Below are 20,514 nucleotides of genomic sequence, written 5' to 3' on the forward strand. Positions count from 1 at the left end.
TTATTTGGTTAAATAATAAAGCAATCATAACAGTTAAAATATGTAAAGATTTTTTTTGAAAATGTAATGCCTTTGTTCTTTGTTTATAATTGTGTCTTGTTCTGTTTTGTTATTTTATTTACTTATGTTTTATGTTCTAAACATATTTGTAACGGGTTAATTCAAGATCCGGTAAAGAGGAAAAAAATAAAATAACAAAAAGCATTACTGAATACACATTGTTTGCACAACATACTATACTCAGCGTAGGGGAGTAACTACTTATATGTAATTAAGTTGTGTAATTTAATTAAAAAATAAATATAACTGTATTCCATTACATTTACTAGGAAAGAATGTGTAATTAAATTACAGTAGAGAATGTTTACATTAGACTGGGGGTTACATTTGAATACTTTCTGTAAAAAGCTAGGCTATATGTTGAATAATATTCATTGTGTTGCTTTGCATATTTTTTATGGGAATGTCTTCTTTTTCAATTTCCAGCCTCAGCTGTTTAGTAAAGTTTGATGCTGTTCTGATTGGTTCTCTCGTTTTAATTTGCACTGCCACCCGTCCCTACCAGTTAAATTGCTTGAAGCTGTCTTTTGAAAATGATTAACAGTTTAAAACTTTCATTAGAAATTTAAAAAAGTAATCAAAAAGTAATTAAATGTAATAAGTTACATTGCTATGATAAAGTAATTTAAATAGTTACATTCTGATTTAATTTCAAACGGGTAACTTGTAATTTGGTAACCTCTTACATTTCCAAAGTAACCTTCCCAGCACTGCCTCGTTTACAAACAATACGTGCAGATCATTTCTACCCATGATCATGCAGATCATTTCTCTTATTGCAGATGTTTACAAAACCAAACACAAAGTCAAGAACCAGACTGTTTATTGGCGACAACCTGAACATCACACTTTGAACAGGCACATGATCACAGCGTTTTGGTCAAATCAACATACTAATGGACCATCTTCACCTGCTTGTTCATCGTACAATGTGAATACTACAACATATTCAACATTATCCCGTATCAACGCTACATCACCTCTTAACACCAAGACAAATTCTTCTTTAAAAAAGGTAAAAACTACTAAAGACGAGTGTTTCTTGTAAACTCCACACATCAAAGTAAATCTAATTACTCAAAAGTCGTTATTGCTTACTGTTGGCACTTAGTGTGGAATGAATAATGTTCACTCAATAATTATTGTGCTTTCATGTAATTAAACTTATGGCAGAACTCGTATAAATGAAGACTAAGACAACACTGTCACAATAAACAAGTAAATCAAACAATATCTGCATGTTGTTGTGATGAAACTTGGTAAATGTCTACATGAGTTCCTTCACTAGTCCAGTAGAGGGCAGTGAAGCAAAGCTGATGTCCTGTGTAAGCTTGAGTTCAGCTTCACTGTCCATGGCACAATAAAACAAACTAACACAAAACTGCTACCAGCCTATAATAATCTGTATTAGTGATGCACTGAGGGCACTTTTAACATTTACTATATACTAAGCAGCTATCACTTTTGGCCATTACTTTTATGTATATTAATAGGTAGGTATGGACACGAACAATTAGATCAAGGTTCATGTGTAGCATATTTTCCATATTTTTCTCCAAACAAAAAGGCCTCTAAAGAAATTTCAAGTAAGCATTGCATGTATTACAACTCTGTAGTTCTCAGGAAATCCTTCCAACGCAACAGTACGGCATCCGTAACTAGTATTATTATTGGTACATCATTTGTGTATATTTAAGCAGCTGTCAAAAGTCAACATCACACTTTACTGTGAAGTTAACGTTAAAATACAAATGCATGTAAAAAAAAAAAAAAAGTCCATGTTTAATTTTTCAGCAGCTTTTTTGCAAGTGGTCCAGATGTGACGTTGCAAGACCTGATTACATCACATGACATCACCAGGGTCTAAAAACACAGCTCACGTAGATGTTACTTGGCTGGTGACAGACAGCAGCCATGAAAAGGGGGAGAATTTTAAGAAGCAAATAAACTAATTGAACCAGAAAGTGATCAATGACTCCAAATTGGCATATATGCCCCCTTAGTGACAGCTGAAGGTTTGGCAGCATCCACAGTCAAGATACCAAACTACATCTATGACTGTGTAATACTAAGCTATGTGCCTAGTTACTAACTCCTGTAACCGCGCTCCACTTTAAGACTTAAACTCAATAGACGTAATGTGAAAAGTATCTGGACAAAGTTTTGGACTTTAGATTAGAAAAACGAACGGTGGCGTGACTTTGACAAACGGCAACATCGATATGTAACATTGCTTGTTGTGAGGAAATCATATGTTGCAGTTTAGTGATTACATTCATTACGTAGCGTTTCCCTTTACTACCGATGTCCTGGTCCTGCAGAGTGTCGCTCCTAAAGCTCTGTCTTGCTGGGTCTATGGACAATCTGGTTGTAGTTCTCCCTTCTTTTGGGTTTGTAGGTGAGGAGACTGCTAAACTCGGTGAGCAATCTCTCCCAGTAGCAGGAAATATCTTGCATCCGCAGGTGGTCGAGGATGAAATCCTTACCCCTGTGGGGACGGGCGGAAACAGAAAGTCAGACTGACAACATAAATGTGTAACTTCAAGTACAAGGCTGCTACAGTTCATTTAAAATGAAATCATAAAATATGATCCGTTACCTTGTGGCGATCTCCTGTGCAACGGCATCATTCTCTTTGACAAACTGTAGTAGTTCCCTGAGGAGACAGAACATGTCAAGGCATACATGCAAAGGAGATTTTAGACCAAGGCATATTAGAATTTACACACTGAAAACATTCACACACCTGAATGAAAAGTGCCTTCAGTATAGATTCCAGTCATTCAAGTACTGACCTGCACATTCAGCACACGGGCGTGTGACTTCAAACATGAAACTTCTCAGGTTTCTGCTACTGTAACACCTTCACAGTGTACTTGTGTGATGCTGACATACATTCACAAGACTATAAAAGTATGACTTTTCTTTGTAAATAAATGAGGGTAGATTTTATCCTTGTTTTGTTTGTATTTGTTCTTCTAAACAGCCAGTTGTCGCTCGTAAACTACAGGAACTTCCAACAGTAAGGGAGGATTTTTAGAATCTAAACAGTCTAATTGAATTTCTCAGTATTTACTAAAACTGCACCGAGGTTTTGTGGCTGTAAAATCGACCCAAACTGGCATGTTTGGTCTTGTAATATGTATTTTAAGGAGTTCCTTTATAGAGTTACAAAACACGGGGGCTCCGCCTGATTCATCACTGCTGACTCACCACTGTGACAGTGGAAACTGTGTCTGAAATGAAATGACTAACAAAAGCAGGTGTAAAATGATTTTACACCTGCTTTTGTTGCACAGTTTGCACAGAGTCAGCAACAGCCTGTTACTTTCCACCATGACCTTCCCCCTGCCTGAATATGTTTTGTATTTTTCCTGACTTTAATGGCTCACAGCAGCTCCAGATTGAAGCAGCCAGTGATACTTTCAGTAGTCAGTTAGTTGATTTTTATTAATTCATAGCAATAAGCTAGCAATATTAGTTTAAAAGTTCTACCAAAGACATCCAACAGTGATTTCATAACATATTCAATCACTGATCTCTTTGTTGAGCTGATAATATCAGGCTTTTTAACTCTTTTTTTCCTCACATACAGCCTTCTTTCTGTGGAATGAATACACGTCCCGAAGGTATTTTCTCTTCAGCTCCAGTTTCAGCAGCAAAATTGAGCATTTGTGAAAACAGTGCAACTTCAGATGATATTTAGGGGCTTTTATGCAAATGAGATGAACTTTGACTAAGCTCATTTATACGTAGGTCTAGTACAAAAGATTGCGAAATGTTCCGCCCCTGATGGTAATTTGCAACAGGCTTAGTAAATACAGTTATACAGTTCTTGATACGCTAAGCCAAATTATAAGCATATCTTTAATGCTTTGTTAAAAACAACATATGGCCTCTCTCAAAAAAAAAAAAAAGAGATTTAATTTAGTTTTTTAACATCTAATATGAATTCATTTAGTGATGAATGACGTAGACGAGGACATAAAACAACCCGACATCAGATCTGAGGCTGTGATCAACAATGTCAAAGCTGTGAGTGGTCAACACAACCAAACTGACACCTTAAAAGGATAATTTCTGTATTTTTTTAACCTGGGCCGAAATCACTAGTAGCTACAAAAAGTTTCTGAATCTGTGCAGTAGATGGCTTCAGCCAGCAAACCAACGTATTCCTTTGGGGGCAATTGCACCCGTAAAAATTATAACCACAAAAAGTGCTTATTTTTGCCAGCAACAAACTCAGAGTGTTGTCCACGTGTGTGGCATTATTGAAAGGATCCCTACGAGTGACTCCAGGTGACACCTTTTGTTTTAAACAAGAAACATCACTCCAACAAAACAAACTCCTCTCTCCAACTCTGACTCACGTTTTCGGCGTTGTCTTCCAGCAACAACATTAAAATATGTGAAAATAGGGCCCAGGTTTAAAAATACAGTAAACCTCACAAAATTAGTGACACTTAGAAACATGTACACCAGGGATATAACACCAGCTGTGGTACCTGACATCAGACAGATCCTGCTTGACTGGGATATAGTGGACCCAGGGCTTGAGCTCAGGGTAAAAAAACTCCTGCCATTCATCCCCCACATGAAACACCAGGGATCCACAGAGGAAGAGATGTTTGAAACGGAAGCTGGCTGCCACGCCTCGGAAGTTGAATAAATATCTGAAATGACAAGTGGTAGGGAGGGACTGGTCAAATGTGTGTCACCAGTCTGATGGGACAGTTTAACAAACTTAACTGATACGTGATGTAAATTACTACACCAAACAATCAAATGAGCATTCAGTAAAGCTGTTGCCGTCTAACAAGAGTGCATCTTAAAAGTCACATTTTGTCCTTCATCCAAAATCCAGCTTACTTGTATTTGCAGTGATCGACCAGTGGGATTTCCTTGGCTGGGGGTCTCCCTAGTGTGTCCTAAAACAGAACAAAAAAAACATGGCTTTTTAAAATACAGATTGACTTTCAGATTGTTTCCCCCCGTTAACATAAAAGAAAAATCTAAATTAAAAAGTCAATCTAGTGTGTTGTCCTGAGACTTTAAACTGCAACTCATCATAACACAAGAAATGGTGAAATAAAGGCACAGAATTACTATAATATCTAATAAAGGGGCCTTATAATCATTCTGAATGTGTTTGAGTCTGGTGTGGTTTCAGTATGACTGACCCTCTCAGACTTCCAGGCCTGGTTTTTTGTGTACTCTGCGTCCACCAGCTCTGCAGCTTCTCTGGACAGAAGAATCAGAGGGTCGCGCTCCGGACTGGTTCTATCAGCAAAACAGGCACAAGAATGAGAAAAGGCAGCTCAGAAACTAAACACAGAGGGAATTTGGGGCTTTCAGGTAGAGACAGATTGATAGTGGCTGGCTGACAGGGCTAATAAATAGTCCCTTTTGTAATAAGTCTGAACTTTGCAGCCAACTATGGTAAGAGGATAGTCGAGTAAAGAAGTACTACCCAGGAAAACTACATCTGACATGAAAACATTTGGACTGTCGTATAATGTCACGTAATCACACAAACTAATAAATTCACAGGACTGACCTGGATCCTCTGAAGAATCCTCTGGACTCTTTCTTCTTCCATGGCCACTGTGCTGCAGACCTGCCACAACACAGTGTATGTATAAGGTGCACTGAAACTATACACCTCATAAGCTATGGCTGCAAATTATTATTTTATTATTGTGATTATACCACAGATATTATTATATATATATATATATATATTTATTTTTTATTATTATTATCATCATCATCATCATCATTATAGTATTCCATTAAGTATTCCATTAATCAATTTCATATTTTGCAAATACTCAATTCATGATTTATGTCATTACATAAATATTAATTTAAAAAGTATCGTCTATCAACGATTCATCTGCCCATTATTTTATCCATTAATTGATTTAACCATTTATAAAAACATCACAAAAATGGCCATCACATTTTCCCACAGTCCTTCTAATTGCTTGTTTTGTTTGACCAACAGCCCAAAAAAGATATTCTGATATTTACTATCATCTGTGACAGCACGATGGTGGAATGAGCTACCACACGCCATCAGAGCAGGGGCGTCCCTCTCAAACTCTTCCTCTTATAACTGCTCTAACTCCTAACCTCAAACATGCACGTCCAGTGCTCTTCTTCTTCTATCCCCTACAATGATCTTGTATTGATTACACATTTTTGTTTTGATTGCACTTTTTGTTAACTCTTACTTCCTTCCCTAGGTATTTACTCCATTGTTATGATATGTACTATGAGCTAGTATTTATTGCTGCTCTTACTAGTATGTATTGTCAGTTGTAGATCTGTAGTTGATGCTCTGTTGATGCTTGTATGTTGTTCCTCAAATGTAAGTCGCTTTGGATAAAAGCATCTGCCAAATGAGTAAATGTAATGTATCAGAGAAAACAAAGAAAACCTGCAAAAACTCACATCTGAGAAGATGGAGCATGGAAGGTGTGCATTGTGGGTGTATGTGCTCAAATGCTCTAGTTTGTTTCAACTGATTATTAAATTTACAGGTTTATAATTGCAGTAAAAGTAAATACATGTATACGTAAGGCTGACATTTATTTCAACTATATTTGTTTTGTCATTTCCTTTTTTTCTTAATGTGCTAAATCTTACTTTTCAAGATCATCCCTCATCAGATCCCATCTTCCCAGTCCTGTGGGGTATATGGGCCACACAGCAGGCCCACCTTCCCAAAACGTCCATGCAGGGTACATGATGTCGTGGTAGTCTGCCGTCTATGCAAATGAAACACGTCAAAACCAGTTAATGCATTTAATAAACGTTCACATGCGTTTTTAAGTCTGTGCAACACGAATGCTTAGAGTCTGACCTTACTAAAAGAGAAGACAGGCAGGGTTGGCTGCACCCAGTTGGGGACTTGAGGGTAATCTCTGACATTTACCACCATCTCCAAGTCAGGTAATCTGTCAATCACCTCCAGGATGAAATGCTCCACCCCGCTGCACCTGAAAACAAGAAATGGATTTAGTCAGAGCGAACAAACAGCTGTATGTAAGGACAATCACATCAGGTACTTGTCTCCTCACCTGGCAGGAAACATACAGTTGTGATCTCTGTACAACTTGTGTCCAATGATCTGGTAGTGAGTGCCCACCCCTCTTTGAACAGTCACAGCCATGACATCCTCAGAGATTCCCCCTTTAAAGGGCTGCAAGTCACTTTGCAAGACACTGAGACAGAAATCAAGAGTTAAAAATAAAGTCCACATTATCTAATTAATGCTTTTAAAAAATAAAACCTGCACAGTGATAATGCAACAGCAACCATTTGCCTGATTAGTATGTTAAAAAAAAATGAAGTCTTAAATACAATATTGCAGCATGAAACGGATGGGTTACAATACATGACTGAGAGCAAAGACACATTGGCATCACACCCACTTTAGATGACAGCTGCAGTTGACAGGGTTGCACGGTGTGTACCCTTTAATAGCGCCAGAAATCCTCTCTCTAATCGTCTCCCAACCTTTCCCTGCAAATAATAGCAAACTGTGTCAGAATAATTTACCAATAAGACACAGTCACTGTTAGAAAAGAAAGAGATCAGTATCCCCAAACAAACAAGGAGCTCTAATGTCCTGCGTTTTGACTTCAAGTGACAAGTGCAGCATAAAATATAACGTTACTCTGTGGTGAATAACTCAAATAATGTAAATATCCTTAGCTGTCTGAACAAAGAGTGTCATTTGTTAATGCTAACTAGCTTTAGCAGACTTATTGCCTAAACCACGCCCAGCCTCTATTAATATAACCACCTTAATTAATATTAATCTTATTTTACACTACCCAAATGTGCTAACTTTAAACTGCATTTCATACAAACCTTAAAGTTAGCAAACAGTTAGCTCGTAGGCTAGTAAACGTTAGCTAGCTCGTGAAGTGATGAATGACTCCTCCAACACCAAAAGTTACCTCAAGAAGATGCAGCGAAATAAAAAGGTAGCAAAGACTAACTGCCGCTTTTAAAATGGTTTCATGACTCGCATTTGTTTGAATGTGTATTACCTGATGCAGAAACCAAACACAAATCATAAACTTGCAACAGGATGATTAAAATCCTCCACAGCCAAACGCGCTCCATTTTCTCTCTATCCTCCAGCTTTGTCTGAAGAGGACAAACAAAGCGGCGATCTGTGATCTGTTAGTTCTGACTGAACACAGTCATTACGGTAATGCGCACAACGTAATTCATTTGCAGGTTAGGCTACCGTTAAATTCAAGCCCAAATTGGCATTAAAGAGATAATCCTTACAAAATCTGCCTTTTCATTCACATTCTGTCCTACTAATATATATATATAGGGTGAAGTCAGCTAAAATAGACCACTTTTAGGTAAATGATCTAATAAGATATGCATGAGATCTAATAATATTGTTATAAATTGACATGGGTCTCTTAAATATTTATTTGTTAAAAAATATGTGACAAAGTATAATTGTTTTGTAATTATGAAAGTTTGAGTATCAGCATGTGCCTCAGCTGTTCAGTTAAAATGGGCCAACAACACAGTAATTTTAGCTGAAATCATCTAAATTTTTTGCAGGAAAGTGACAGAATTGTCTTTGGTGTGACAAAGTAACAACATCTTAAATACATTTCATGCAATAAAAAGTTGAACAACTATCTCATTGAAAAATGCATTTAAAAATGAACTGATTGTGTTGTATGGGTGTTTCTGCACATTGCTGTCTTTGTGTTGGTTTTGTGCATAAAGTAAAAACTAAGCCTGTGTGTGGATGTAGCTCGCTGGTTTAGGGAGCCAAAAAAGTTTCTTTATAAATCTGAACTATTTTTATTTGAAAGAGCCTGGCAAAACATCTTTCACAAACATTTAACTTTGTTGGTAAGGTTACTTACAATTGCTTTATCACCCTTATTAGTGATGAGTGAAATTTACTATGTCAAGCTCATTTTTTACATACAGTATGATTTCTCTGATGTACTTCATGCAGGCTGTGCCCTGCCCACTATAGAAATCTCAGACCAATCAAAACTATTTTTTAGTATTTTAGTCTTGTAGCAACAGTTCAAGATGAGTAATTATGATTGGCTGTAAGAGTGTTATAAAGCTCCAACCTTATTTGGTCCATTTTACCTGATTGCCATATTTATATTTTTGTCAATGTAATATTTATATAAATACAAATTCTCTCCCCTTGTAATATGTTTGCATAACACAAATCCAGAGTAATGCACATGTAAATATGCTGATACATTGTTTTACTTTTCTAAAGTTCTATAATTCTACAATTACAATATTTATATATTTTCAAATCTATTTATGTCAACTGTATGTTTATGTCTAGCACATTCCTCGTATGTGTCAAAAACAACCTGGCAATAAAGCTCTTTCTGATTCTGATTCTAAATATTTCAACCTTCAATCATTTCATAGCAGGAGATTTAATTTTTATTATATTTAATTTTTAATTTTGGAATGCATATAGCAAATACCGTATCTTTTTCTTTGATATGGATAACGTCATTGCTGATTAAATGGCTGATAAAATCTCCACAGCTGCTCCGTTCTAATTTCTAAATGGATTTCAAGGGCATGATGACTATCACATGGATGATTGTCCTGCAAATGGATAGTTGAAAGTGAGTTTCTCAGTCTGGGAGAGTAAAGGAGGAAAGAAAGGGACCCTCCTGGGAGATTTGGGGCAGTAAGACTGGGTGACGGAGAGAGGAGGAGACAGAAGACAGGTGGAGAGGGAGAGATGTCTGAGGAGAGCAACAGACTGAAGCAGAGAGAGAGAGGGAAAACAGTGGTGAAATATTTGCTAGAGATGTCAAATCTGTAGATGAATCTTAGCTAATCACATTTGAGTGATATCTATTGCACTCTTCAAGTCGGGCCTTCATTTTTCTTCATCTTTGATGATTCTAAAAACTTCATTCTAGCTCACAAACACCTCCACAACTGTACAATAATGCAGCAAATTTGGCTATCTCTACTATCCAGCATGTGCCTTCGGCTGTTTTTCCTTTGCAGTGCTGAGGAAGGTCTTGAGTTCCCTAATTTTGACGGGAAGGACAGGGTGCTGGACATCAACGAGCGCAACTACAAGAAAGCTCTGAAGAGATACGACCTGCTGTGCCTGTTCTACCATGAACCACTGCCCGCCAACAAGGGCCTGCAGAAGCGGTTCCAGATGACAGAGCTGGTGCTAGAGGTAAGAAAGGGGGTCTACGGGGATGGGGAGAGGGGAGCCGGAGGAGTTAGTAGAGAGAGAGTGGAACTTTCAGACATCTTGAAATGTCTTGTTTTGTCAGACCAACACAATAATTTACAATGAAAAGCAAAGAAAAGCAGAACATCCTCGCATTTTAAAGGCTGGAACAAGATAATGTTCATCGTTTTTAGCCAAGCTAGTGGCTGGCAGTGATGGTCTGTTGGTCCACCAACTTGGTCCAGACAGAAATATAATATTACTAATAATCTTTTTCTTAGGGTACTTTTCAAAACAATGTTGTACATAAACATCAAACAAATAACCAGATACGCGGTAAAAGCAGGAAGAAACTAATAAATAATTAAAATCAACTAAAATCAGGAAAGGCTCTCCTATAAAAGTTTGTCATAAGAAGGGATTTAAAAGATATATTTAAATGCCTTGTTTGGTTCAATTAGCAGTCTACAATCCACAGATCTAGGCTAACATACTATTTGAAAAAAGTTTTACAATTATCAGAAAATTATTATTATTATTATTATTATTATTATTATTAACAGAGAAAAGCAGCAAAGACTCACAGTGGAGAAACTGAAGCCAGAATGGCATAAACAATTTACCAGTTAAAAAAATTGTTATCTATTACTCTTCTGTCCCACAACTCATTAATCGTCAGTCAACAAATTGGCACTTCTCTACATCCCTACATATCCTAAATTTTCCAGTGACACTGCCATGGACTTCTTCAGGTACACGCAACACCTGCATCCTGCCAAGAAGACGTCATTACTGATCAAAGAAGAGAGCCGGAGTTTAGAGATGTATCTGTCATGACACACAGGGCCCTGATATATCTGATCACTTAAAACATAAAAATGTCTCAATAAGCTACAGCTCAAATCCCCCTGGGTTAGACTCGCAGCCTCACTGCTGTGCTCATTTGACTCTAACCTGTCATAACATGTCATTGCATAGTCAGTGATCCCCTCTGATTGAAAAAGCAGACACTGAATGCCTCATTCTCCCTCTGTCTCCTTGATGTGTACACTGTCTCCTTAACCGTCAATTGAAGTGAAGCAGGACTCATAGCTGTCACTTTATCACAGTTTGACGGACAGAGTCAGTGTATTACCTGCACACTCTCTTAACTGGCGAGCAGTGATTTTAATCCCATCATGTGATCTCCCCTGTGGTTCATATGTATCCAGGGATTGTTTCTAGGTCATTCTGTTAATTTTAGCTTGTTCCCAAAACTCTTCGCTATCTGGCTGTGAACTAGAAATAAGTGGATGTACTCGCTTGGCATCCCTTCCCTTCTTATTTATGAGCTAAGCTTATGAGAAAAAGGGGCCCGTGTTTTTCACACCTTGAATTTGTTCTTACAAAGCCACCTTTTCAGTTATCACTTCTGCATTCCTGTCATGTTTCATGCTCTGTTTGAAACAGAACCCAAGTCTCTCCTCTTCAGTGGTATTTCTAAATCTGTTTTCCTTCTTGAAGCAAGGAAAGGCAAGCAGTCTCACATCTTCCCTCTAACAAGAAAACTCCACAGGGGGCTCTCAGCAAACACACACACTTTAATAATGAAAAGATGTATTGACGAGGACAGCAGCAGCTGTGGATGCCAGCTCAAATACATAGAAGTGCCAAGCTAAATGCATAGTGCAGAGGGGAGGATGTTGGTAGAAAGTATTTTGATCCCAGGCTGATCTGTGGAGTCTATTTAAAAGCTGAACAAGGTGATTTCAGTCAGTCTTTTTCAAGGATAAAAATGATTTACTGGAAATGTTATCTTTCTACTATGAGCCCCTCGTTTCATAAGTTCTTAAGTTTTGAAAAGTCTGAAAAGCTTTTTTTTTGTGTAGCAGAAGTTTCACCATCTTTCCTATCCTATCATTTCGCACCAGGTCCCAGGTTGGAAACCACTGCCCAAAGAAGGTCTAAACGCCACACTCCGCACTGTGAGGAATACAATTCTGGTGGAAGTAAAAAATAACGTTATGTAGCCTAATTGAAATAAAATATTTCACATACTACAGCATATGTATAATATATTCAGCAGAAAAATACAATTTCAAGAAAATAAAGCAAAATTGGCATTTAGAAAACATGTGTAATTTATGTGTATTTGTCAGGAAATTACCTTGATGTCCTACATTGTGGCTATACATCCCTGGTCATAATTAGTATATCTGAATAAATTGTATATCATAATTAATTTAGCCATCATAAATCAATATGAAAAGGAAGGTAATTTATTCATATAGCAGATTCCATATATTTCAATTGAATATTACTTTATTTAAAAAGCGCCAATTCATAACAGAAGTACTCATGGTACTTTATACATAGAGCAGGTTTAGACTGTACTCTATGTAGTGTTGTAATGGTTCAAACTGCTTTACTAATGGCATGAAATAAAACATGATAACACTATGAGCCTACAGCTAGAGGCTCTGTGAGGCTATAGCTACATATGCTAACATGCAAATGTTAAGCAGATGTGATGTTTACCACATTAGTTTAGCATGTTAGCATGCTAACATTTGATCAATAAATAGATGAATATATATACAGAAATACAGTAAAAAAAAAAAAAAGGTGTTAAGATATGTCTCTCTGACTATATCTGTGGAAATGAGAGTAGAGTGTATATTGTTAGCACTAAATTAGCACTAAACACAAAGCACTGCCTTAGGCTCATTGGTCAAGTTTTACGTGTAGGTACTGGCGTTAGATGAAAAGTCCGAGATTCACCAAAGTGATCCTAGAGGGGGACTTGAATGTTTGTACTAAATGGCATGGCAATCCATGTAATAGTTGTTGAAATATTTCAGCCCGGAGCAAAGTGGTGGATCAACCAACAGGCCGACATCGCCATAGAGCACGGCTAAAACAACCCTCACAAAGTCCCTGTTTTTTAGATGATAAACTTATTCAATATGGCTGCTAAAACTAAGATCTAAGACATCACCTACATTTCTGGCCTGACTCACAGTTTTTACAGATAAAGAGTTAAGGTGTGAAATGATGTTCTGTCTGAAATTTGTCTGTGTGAACATCCAGCTCACAGCTCAGGTCCTGGAGAACAAAGACATCGGGTTTGGGATGGTAGACTCCCAGAAGGATGTCAAAGTAGCCAAAAAACTGGGTATGACTCCATAACATGAGCCCATATTATCAGTAGCATTATTGAGCATGCTGAATGTCTAAATTCAGATTTTATCCTAAATCAGTAGCCTATTTTCATCACTCCTGTGCCAATATATATATATACACACTTTTTTGCATGGCATTGCTTTCTCCATATACTCTTTTCCTGTAACGTACTGAAACTGTATGACAACGGTGTCTTTGCTACTTTTATCTGAATGTGAACCCCTCAAATTAGCTTTCTATACTATACTCCTGCTATTTAATTAGGTCTGGAGGAGGTGGGCAGCTTGTATGTCTTCAAGGACGACCGTGTCATTGAGTTTGATGGCGAGCTCTCAGCAGACACACTGGTGGAGTTTCTGTTGGATGTGAGTGGAAAATCTGATTCTGGTACTTTTTAGATGTGTACTCTTGTCAGCTACTGAACTGAGAGTAGAAATCCTCAAGCAATTAACAGCTGCAGCCTCATTAGGATACTTGTAAATCATGTATTTCATAGAAATCCAAGATTCAGCAGTAGCTTTCATGTCATTTTGCCCTGGGGGTATTTCTTATTAAAGTGATAATCTATGACGTTTTCACATGAATTCTTTTAAAGGAATAGGTTGCAAAGTAGGATGGTGGTAGTACGACAGAAGTGTTTTTGTCCATTTCTAGTTTATATATATTTTCTTTAAACAGTGTCCTCACTGTGACGTAACACAGAAACACAGGAATGAGCACATACATTTGAATCATTTCTACTTTGTTTCTGATAAATCAGGTTTTGTCCGTCATTCTGGCATTTTGACTCACAATACCACAGTACCCATGAGCCTCAGCTGCATTTGCTATGGAGAAGAAGCCAGTTAGAGGCATGAATCAGAGCTGCAGAATTCAAAATGTTTCATTAATGCAGGTCTCGTTTTTATCATAACAATAAATCTGAATTGAACTGAACAAATGAATTGTGGAGAATCTACGATGACAAAAATTAACATTTATATTTGTATTGCACAATCTAAGCAGCTTAGAACTCGCTCAAGCAGGTGACCTGACAGGCTTTACGAGGCTTTAAAGATCTTCTATCAAAAGTAGACCAGGCGTCTAATGGAACCTGTGTTTATTTGCATGTAGCCACACCAGGCCAATAAAAGGGACAGTTGTCTAATTGGGACTAGGCTTTTAATATAAGTACCTAAGGCTATAGAAGCCGATAAGCTTAGTTTAGCAAAAAGAGTAGATGCAAGGGGAAAATGCCCGGCTCTGTTTGAAAAAGAAATCCACCAACCAAGTTTAAATGTACTTTCTTCAACTGTGCTGCTTTGTTCATTTCTTCTCATAATTCATACAAGTCAAAGATTCTCTGCACTGAAACTAAACAAAAGCTCATGGCTAAGAAATAATCTGGCACATGACTCCCTGTAAACCACACTTTGGTTTTTGTACAGATTAAATAAACGATTTGACGTGTTAATTAACTTAGTGAGCTTTAGAAGCTCTGGTAGGCAGGCTATGTTAGCGTCGGACAGAGCAAAGCTAGTATGTCACCCAGTGCTTCCAGTCTGTATGCTAAACCAAGCTAACTGGCTGCTAGCTGTAGCTTCATATTTAACAGATACATGACAGTGGTACTGATCTTCTCATTTAACTTTCAGCAAGAAAGCTGATTTTCAAAAAAGTTGAACTATCTTTTGCCGTTTTGCAGCGTTTGTTGAAATGTGAAAATCCCCCACTTGTATTATACCTCCCTCTAGGTGCTGGAGGACCCAGTGGAAATGATCAATAATGCCATGGAGCTGCGAGCGTTCGAGAGGATGGAGGAAGACATACGCCTCATTGGCTACTTCAAAGGAGAAGATTCATGTTAGTTTACCACCAAACTCATGTGCCATATAGTGTCTATGTGACCAAGTGAAGTGTTTTAATGCATTTGTGCTTTCATTAACAAAGACAAGAAGCATGTGATGGGTTCAAAAATACATCCACAGGGTTTCTCTTTCCCCTAAAGTTGCCATATCGCTTTCCCCAGATGCAAATGGGATCTAGATGCTAATGGAGCGACATCATCATGTAGCCTAACTAACTGCTAAAGGGAAACCTGATTCCAGACTGTGACACTCTCGCTCGGTCTCCAGAGAGCCTTTAAATAGCTTCTAGCTCTCTGTCTAATAGGTCAAACTGCAATTATAGTTCCTCTCACAAAAAAAAGGGAGAAAAAGTGAGACAGGGAAAATGCTATCTGGTCTGATATGACAGTGGCATGAAGTTTCATTATGGAGCCTATTTCTATCCAGAGATAGGTTGGTCCTTGGTTGTGACCTTGTTGGGAGCCGAGCCAGGGGCGCGTTACAAGCGTATAAAACTGTATTAAGGGAGACTTTGTTACTTGGGTGAAGACAGTACAATCATGATGGGAAATTGAATGAAGCGAGTGGTGTTCACTGCTTGCCTTCCCGATCACACATACTGTAGATTTGGCTGGGAATGTGAGCAGAATGTGAATGATGAAGATCAACACTTAAATCTGTTTTACTTAGTCCTACTTACTTAGGTTTCTGTCATTCTCTCTTGAGTTCCTCATCAGTCTCTCTCTCTGTCTCCCTTTTTTCTTAGACTACAAAGCTTTTCAGGAGGCCTCAGAGCGATTTCAACCTTACATCAAGTTCTTTGCTACATTTGATAAATCTGTAAGTCTTGATGTACAAAATTAAATCTTAATCTGCATTACTATCTAAGGAATCAAATGATCATATATTGCTTAAAAACCCACTTTTGATTCCTCACACATACACGTGGCTTGTTAATACACTCTTTAAAGGTAGAAAAATCCACTATTCTCTTTCTTGCTGAGCATTAGATGCGAAGATCTATGAAGCTATTGCTAGCTGCTGGTTAGTTTAGCTTAGCATACAGACTGGAAACTGGGAAATAGTTAGTATGGCTCTGTCTAAATGCTACAAAATCCACCTAGCACCTCCAAAGCTGTTAGATCATCACGTTTTCTCTTATTTATTTCCCCAAGTGTAAAAACATCAGGTTGTGTTTTAATGAGGGGTTGTACCAGACTTGTTAATTAGCGAGCTTTAGAGGTGCTAGTAGGGTGATTTTGTTACCTTCAGATAATGTCAGGTTATCAGGTTCCCCCCATTTCTAGTCTTTATGCTAAACTAAGCTACTGGTAGTTTCATACATGAGAGTTTCTTTTCTTTTCACTCAGCTAAAGAAAGCAAATAAGCCTGTTTCCCAAGAAAATTTTATCTTTTGAATAGTAACACAATGAAATGATGATCTGGCGGAAAAGGTGTTATTTTCAAGTTCAAGTTTGAACACACTTGGGAGAGGAGTGAAGCATTACACAAAGTTGTAAGAACTTTAGAATCAAAATTATTTTTTCATTGAAACCCTTCAATTTTTCTGTTTACTTAGATTCATCCGCTTATTAGACAAAACCCCATAATTATATCCTCCATCCACTAATCAGAATGAAATCCTGGCATGTTGTATGTTTTAGGTAGCCAAACATCTCTCCCTCAAGATGAACGAGGTGAATTTTTATGAGCCGTTCATGGAGGAGCCGGCCATTCTGCCCGGCAGACCTCTGTCAGAGATGGACATTGTCGAGTTTGTGAACCAACACAGAAGGTTGATTTAATTTTATATGTTTTATAGGTTATTTCAGCGCTATTAAAACATGGGTACACATTTTATGAAAGTGTGCTTTTTACAGGGCTACTCTGAGGAAGCTCCGGGCAGAGAATATGTTTGAAACTTGGGTGAGTAGTTGTTCGGTCTTAACAAAGCTGACCGATTTGGCCCCACAAACTATATTGTATACATTTTCATAGAATTGTTTTAACCTGATTTGAGGAGCCACATCAGGATGATATACAGATATCATACAGTGTATGGTTATATGTTGTATATGTAGAATTAACTTAACCTATGTAGTGAATCAAACCTATGCAGAATAATATAAAAATGGATTTAAGTTGGATTGTAAACCAGTCTTTGTTGTAAACTTTTTTAAATTTCCAGGAGGACGACATGGATGGAATACATATCGTTGCGTTTGCTGAGGAGGAAGATCCAGGTGTGTGCCTTTTCTCTTTTGGTTTCACAGTTGTTTCCCTTCTTATTTGCTCTTATTTGAAGGTAAGCCAACTAAAGCTGAAGGTTCTTCTGTTGTCCCCAGATGGCTATGAATTCCTGGAGATCCTCAAAGACGTGGCCAGAGACAACACCAACAACCCAGAGCTCAGCATCGTCTGGATCGACCCTGATGATTTCCCTCTGGTTCTGCCTCATCATTAGCTTACCATTTCTAACTCTAAATATTTCTCTAAATACGTTTGAGAAACAATATTTACACAAACTAGTAACAACAACAACCATATTCCTGTCAAATGTAGGTCACTGATCTGTCTATGTTAACCTGGCTTGTCTTGCCCCTGCAGCTGACCACTTACTGGGAAATAACCTTCAAGTTGGACCTGTTTAGACCTCAGATTGGTGTGGTAAACGTCACAGATGTAAGTAATGGTTACAATTCTAGACTGCATCAAAGTGAAGTGTTAACCCTTACCTTAACTTTCTTTGTGTTCTAGGCGGACAGCGTGTGGCTGGACATGTCCAACGACGAGGACCTGCCCACTGCAGAGGACCTTGAGGACTGGATAGAGGACGTCCTGTCAGGGAGGGTGAACACGGAGGACGATGACGAGTCTGCTGATGACCGGGACAACCCTGACAGCTACGTCACAGAGGACAGCTATGAAAGTCAGGACCAAGATGAGGAAGATGACAGCGATGACTAACCTGAACAAACCAAAACAATGAGCTGGAAGATGCTAAAACACATGAGGGGAACTGTAGAGTCTGATTTTGAGTTTTTCGTGACCGATCAATCTATAACATTACAAATATGTTGATAGAAAAATTAATAGATGATAATTCTGTGTGTATATATATGTGAAACTAAATGACAATATTTATGTTCTTCTAGTGCTTGAATTGTTTTCTTGTGATTAATGTATATTAAATGTTAATAGATTAAACCTGAATTAAAAGAGCAGCACAGAAAGGTAAATAAAGCACTTTTGTGGAGAAAGTTTTCATGATGTAAAACAGTGTTAATAAAAGTAAATGACTACATGTGAATCACCTGTGCTGTCTTTATGGTGTGAGAACACACACTACTCTCCCTCATAAGAAGGTCCAGACTGATGCTTAAGACAGCAGACTGGCACATTTTCTCCTTCAGTCAATGAGCTTTTTCACCTTGAATTATTCAAACATCAGTGAATAATTCAGCATCATTCTGCCTCCTAATGGGAGAAGGGACCTGGACAGTGGGGCTGGAGGAAGTCTGGGGTGCGGGAGTTGGGGTGAAACAGACTAAAAGGCTGCCCTCCGGGGCCCAACATCCTGCATATGGAGCAGACACACTCCTGCTGAACCCACACCGCTGGACATGAATTAATAATACAGAGCCAAGCAAGAACTATTATTCCCCTGGAGGTGGGTATGATGCAGTGTGTAAACAGGATGTTTGTATCATGGTGTGGGATTTACACATAAACCATGCCATAGCTGACAGATGAAAACGATCAGCTGTGTGTGTGTGTGTTTGTGTGTGCGTGTGTGTGCGCATTTAAACGTGACCCGAAGCAAGAAGAAGATGTCGCACACTCTCCTGAGGAATAAGGAGCTGATGGTGTCATGGTGCAAGTGTTGTGATGTTCTCAAGGGCCCTCAGGTTACATAATCCTGTGAATGTCAGGTGTGATGGTGTTTTACATGAACGTTGAGTAAAACGAGGGCAAGAGGACTGATTCTCCATGTCACACATACACACACACCTCCTTACTCCCAAGAGAGGAAGGATGACGAGCAACATATAGTGGGTGTGAGGGTCTAACAGATTCAATATAAAACAGCAAAGAACAAAGAAAAGACAGGAGTAAGGTGTATTAAGTTGTAGATTTCTGTTCAAAACTGAAGCCACTAGAAGATAGAAGGATTTTCTCTCATGCCTCGATCCAAACATAACCAAGTCATTACCAAACAAATAGAGAGGGAGGGATGAAGGGAAGAAAAACTTTCCATTTAGATGCAAATGCTCCTCATTTTCCTCTCTATCCATCCCTCTCCTTGTCCCGGTCCTGCACAGAGCAGGCGGGTATGGGAGGGGAATTAAGCCGAGGACAGATGAGTTCCGACAGGCGGCCTCGCGCCCTGGGCTCACGGAAGGATGAGGTTGTTTGTTTTCAGCACCGGACACTGACACTGACATTCATTTACCCACAAGGCCCGGCTGCACCACTGACAGGCTGATGGCAAGCCAATTACCATTGAGCTCCATGACAACAAAAAGCCACCAAAATAAGGCCCCAAAAAGCTGGAATTTTGCTCCGGCACGTCACACGGCCTGATGCCTAATGGGCAGGGACAGAGGAGAGTGTTAGCAAGCCTGCAGCTGGGGCAAGAAACTAGTGCATATGGAAATGCTGAAGAGTAAGTGTGGTGGAATGGGACGAAATTAAAGACACTGCAATAGAGAATTTTAAGGAACAATCCTCTATAAAATGCTTTGCATGCTGAGATTACCACACCTTAGCTACACAGTATGACAGGCGTTTATAGTTTAGTCGCAGGGAAACTGAACAACTCTAAATCATCAATGGTAAACATCATTGATATCTACGGAAGCCGAGAACAGCGGTGGTCATGTAATTTTACTTTTTTGTCGAGGTCACAAGTTCATCATCTCCTTAATCAATAAAAAGTGTAATTTTCTTGTGATAACACGAAAACTAGGTTGTTTTCCAGTTATTTGTGTTCACTGGTGTTCTTGGCTGACACGGCTGTGGACATGAGATAATTTATGAAAATAAGAGCTTGAGTTACTTGGGATGAGTCATTTTCTTTGGGCTGTTCCTTAGTAGTATCAGTATTTGGATTTATTTCATGTTTTATTTAAAGAAGTAATTTGGGATCATTAGGACCTCAATGTAAACCTCTGGTTAACTGTTTTTTTAAAGGGTTTGTGTTCCAATCAGTATTCAAGCAATTACATCTTAAAT

At 38.4% G+C, this 20,514-nt stretch overlaps 2 protein-coding genes across 3 annotated transcripts; one reads left to right on the top strand and one right to left on the bottom strand.

Moving 5' to 3' along the window:
- Positions 1-866: 866 nt before the first annotated feature.
- poglut1 (protein O-glucosyltransferase 1) lies at positions 867-8,250 on the bottom strand. Of its 2 annotated transcripts, none has more exons than XM_038717071.1 (11): positions 8,124-8,250; positions 7,500-7,590; positions 7,146-7,289; positions 6,929-7,064; positions 6,712-6,833; positions 5,618-5,677; positions 5,241-5,340; positions 4,930-4,988; positions 4,566-4,733; positions 2,660-2,716; positions 867-2,548 (listed from the first exon to the last, which is right to left on the bottom strand). In XM_038717071.1, exons 1-11 carry the CDS (start codon positions 8,197-8,199, stop codon positions 2,392-2,394), a joined length of 1,170 nt encoding a protein of 389 aa, XP_038572999.1. In that variant the 5' UTR covers positions 8,200-8,250; the 3' UTR covers positions 867-2,391. The 2 variants fall into 2 exon arrangements, with proteins under 2 accessions (XP_038572999.1, XP_038573002.1); XM_038717074.1 differs by lacking the exon at positions 8,124-8,250 and adding an exon at positions 7,942-8,062.
- Positions 8,251-9,810: 1,560 nt separating this feature from the next.
- LOC119901491 (calsequestrin-2-like) lies at positions 9,811-18,583 on the top strand. Its single transcript, XM_038717083.1, has 11 exons — positions 9,811-10,294; positions 13,361-13,445; positions 13,718-13,818; positions 15,187-15,295; positions 16,046-16,119; positions 16,944-17,074; positions 17,160-17,205; positions 17,468-17,522; positions 17,625-17,725; positions 17,887-17,961; positions 18,037-18,583. Exons 1-11 carry the CDS (start codon positions 10,052-10,054, stop codon positions 18,244-18,246), a joined length of 1,230 nt encoding a protein of 409 aa, XP_038573011.1. The 5' UTR covers positions 9,811-10,051; the 3' UTR covers positions 18,247-18,583.
- Positions 18,584-20,514: the final 1,931 nt, after the last annotated feature.

Source organism: Micropterus salmoides, unplaced genomic scaffold (assembly GCF_014851395.1).
Source record: "Micropterus salmoides isolate LMB-PRFRI ecotype aquatic unplaced genomic scaffold, ASM1485139v1 Ms_hic_scaffold_1, whole genome shotgun sequence".
Lineage (NCBI taxonomy): Eukaryota > Metazoa > Chordata > Actinopteri > Centrarchiformes > Centrarchidae > Micropterus > Micropterus salmoides.